We start from the raw sequence: 3,431 nt of genomic DNA, 5'->3' as shown, positions 1-3,431 counted from the left end.
CAGAAGAAATTGTGTTCATCTGTAGCTCTTTTTTTTTTTTTTTTTTTTTTTTTTGTTTTTTTTGAACTAACAACTAAAAGTGTTTTAAACAAATAGTCGTACTATTTTATATGTTTGTCTGGTATTTGGACATTTTTAAACCCACATAAAACAATGTATGGATAAGCATGCAAAACTAAAAACTACCGTTTGTCATGATAGGAGCTGTGCCCTTGTCTAGGTATAATGCCTTTTATAAATGTAAACTCTGAGGTCACAAAATATCTGATATTTTCTTTGTCAGGCTCTTAAGTTGGACTTATTCTGACTTACCCAGATATACTAATCTCTCTTAGTTATCTTCAGTCATGATTCTCTCTCCCCTTTCTTCTTGAAAGAGACTATTATCTCTGCATATTGTGACATTAAATGTCGATTGTCTCTTCTGTGCAGCCAGTAATATTTAACTAAATTAGTTTTATGTATTTATGAAGGGGATTTTTGACTGGGAGATACAGTATCTGAAGGACGATCTCTTCTTTCGAGGCTATACTGTATGTTTGAGACTCCAAACTATTATTGTGCAGTGAGCCATGGCACCTGTCTGTATCCACTGCTTTAAATGCATTTATCAGACTGCCTAAATTGCATCATATGTTATCCATGTTCTTGCATGTTTCTCCAGATGAAACCTTTTGCAAGTCTTTAGCTGTACCCTGAGGGCCACCTTAGATCACTGATTTGATAATTATATGATATCAGTCTTAATGTCTCTCCCCCTCTTTTAGTTAAACTGGTGGTGCGCTGGGCTGACATCACCCAGCTTGAGAAGAGCGCCACCCTCCTGCTGCCTGACATGATTAAAGTGAGTACCCGCACCAATGAGCACATCTTCTCCGTCTTTCTCAACATCAACGAGACGTTCAAACTGGCTGAGCAGCTGGCCAACATCGCCATGCGCCAGCTCCTGGACAACAAAGGCTTTGAACAGGACCGCTCGCTGCCCAAGCTGAAGAAGAAGTTGCCCAAGAAAGTGTCTGCACTCAAGAGGTGAGAAAGAATTCGTGCAGAGCGGGAGCACTTAATGCTCATTAATAATAAATGCCACTTATACATGTTTACGAAACACGGTCGATTTAAATGTTGGTGTTATGGTTAGCAGAGTAGCTGGTTATCTGGACTGTGTCCCAGTTACAGTTGACTGCAAAAGCCTCCCATGTTTGTGGAAATACAAGTGCTTTGTACGTTTGAGTGGCCTTAAAAATGATCTCAGGATCCCAGTTGTTTGGTCAGCATATCTTTTGTAAGCATGACCTGGTTTCTGCAGCAAAGTGTCATTATTGTTTCAGGGGCTGTATGATGGTTGTTTTGCTGTGTCTCCACAGAAACATTGTTCTCGGTGTAGATTTGGTCATTCATCCAAGTCGTGTAACAGATTTATAAAACTCCTGGAGCTTAATTGCAAATTTAACAGCATATATTGTATAGGTTTAATTTTGCATTAGATTAGGTATCGTGTTTTAGGGATATCACTTTTTTTGGATTCTAGTAATGTCGAAGCATTGATGACAGTTTCAGCCTCAAACCAAGCTCTTGCATTATGTGTTTACAAAGATCCTAAAAAACTGACTCTTCATTTTCCACTTTTCAGGGATCTGGATGCAAGAGCTAAGAGTGAGCGTTACCGGGCACTCTTCCGTCTGCCCAAAGATGAAAAACTGGACGGGCACACAGACTGCACCCTGTGGACCCCCTTTAACAAGATGCACATCCTGGGGCAGATGTTCGTTTCCACAAACTACATCTGCTTCACCAGCAAGGAAGAGACGTTGTGTAGCCTCATCATCCCCCTACGAGAGGTGGGTTGTTCTATCTGTTGCTCATAAGACAAGATTTTACAAGCTAAAACATGTGAAAGAAGTATTTTGCTCATCACCGCCATCAAAACGACAGCCAGTCACTAACTGATGTAAATTGCTAAGATGTGAATGTGTGATGATGTTTGCTGGCAGAGGGTTGTCACTGCCCATCTGCTTTAGGACAAGAGAGACACATACACATGAATTTCAGCAGTCAAGATAAATCGCATTCATCCATTTTAGATTCACAGACAGCTCTGGATTGGGTTACACCTGCAGTTTGAAATCTATCTCCACTTCTGAGTGCAATATCATTGCTTCTCTGTCTAATGGCCAGTTTGTGTCATGCAAGCCATTTTCATTATTTAGCTAATGGTGACTGACTGAATGTTCGGTGATGTCTTTCAGGTGACTATTGTGGAGAAAGCAGACAGCTCCAATGTGCTGCCCAGCCCGCTCTCCATCAGTACCAAAAATCGTATGACCTTTCTGTTTGCTAACCTGAAGGACCGAGACTTTCTTGTGCAGAGGATTTCTGACTTTTTGCAGCAGACCACCTCCAAGATCTACGTAGAGAGGGAACTTAATGGCAGCCTCAATAGCTCAGATGATGAGGTAGGAATTATTCGAGTACTTTTCTGCTGAGAAATTTAATCCACAGTTTTAAGCAGAGTTAAACAACTAGTCTCCTCTCCAGGTGTACTCCCAACATGGATCCCTGCTCTCCAGCAGCCCACAGCACAGTTTGGGTTCAGAGGGCGAGCGTACGTTCAACCTGAATGACAGCAGTGTGCCCACCGCCACACAAGCTCTCATGACCATGTACCGCCGTCGTTCGCCTGAGGAGTTCAACCCCAAGCTGGTGAGTTAAATTACACTTTGTGTAGTACAGTTTAAACCATTTATACTCATCAAGGGGGGCACGGCATGTTGTAAGGCCTCGTGCTAATACTCTGATCTGCTGCCTTTGAAGGTGATTTGTATGCCAAGTTATCCCATTGTACATTTTTTTTTCTTGTTTTTCATTAATAGCATTCACACTATTAAACTGCACAGATTAAAAATTTGCTCTGCACAGAGTTGGTCTCACCTGCTGGTGTTAATATTAAAAACGGGAATTGGGGTAAAAATTGTAATTGTATTAAGCTACTTCATCTCACTGTTTCCCTCTTAGGCTAAGGAGTTCCTAAAGGAGCAGGCGTGGAAGAACCACTTTGCCGAATACGGACAGGGAGTGTGTATGTACCGCACTGAAAAGACAAAGGAGCTGGTCCTCAAGGGGATTCCTGAGAGCATGAGAGGGGAGCTCTGGCTGCTTTTCTCTGGTGAGGAAATGTACTGGGAGGCCTGAAATCAACATGAGCACAAGCCAGTCTGAGCAATATGCACCGCAGATGATTCAGTCATACACTCTACGAGACCACACCCTGCACACTACGTGTTCACACTTGATCATAGCCCCACATGGTACATTTCGTTCTGCAGGTGGAGTTTATCCACAGACACCCTGTTGTGAAACGCACAATGCAAGAAACAAGCTTGGAGAAAGAATTTCAATAGTGTGAGCTATGAATAAAGCTTCATTTGTCAGTG

At 42.2% G+C, this 3,431-nt stretch overlaps 1 protein-coding gene across 1 annotated transcript in view; it reads left to right on the top strand.

Moving 5' to 3' along the window:
* Positions 1 to 3,431, top strand: part of tbc1d9 (TBC1 domain family, member 9 (with GRAM domain)) — a 26,891-nt gene that overhangs the window by 12,133 nt on the left and 11,327 nt on the right. Inside the window, exons 5-9 of the mRNA XM_020591767.1 lie at positions 768 to 1,029; positions 1,631 to 1,838; positions 2,247 to 2,453; positions 2,536 to 2,700; positions 3,013 to 3,163. Of these exons, the coding sequence (XP_020447423.1) occupies positions 768 to 1,029; positions 1,631 to 1,838; positions 2,247 to 2,453; positions 2,536 to 2,700; positions 3,013 to 3,163 (993 nt within the window). The remainder of the gene's footprint in view (positions 1 to 767; positions 1,030 to 1,630; positions 1,839 to 2,246; positions 2,454 to 2,535; positions 2,701 to 3,012; positions 3,164 to 3,431) is intronic.

The sequence above is a fragment of the Monopterus albus genome, unplaced genomic scaffold (genome assembly GCF_001952655.1).
Source record: "Monopterus albus unplaced genomic scaffold, M_albus_1.0 scaffold15.1, whole genome shotgun sequence".
Taxonomy (NCBI): Eukaryota; Metazoa; Chordata; class Actinopteri; order Synbranchiformes; family Synbranchidae; genus Monopterus; species Monopterus albus.
The sequence above is the reverse complement of the archived record's forward strand: the minus strand, read 5'-3'. Positions and strand labels throughout refer to the sequence as shown.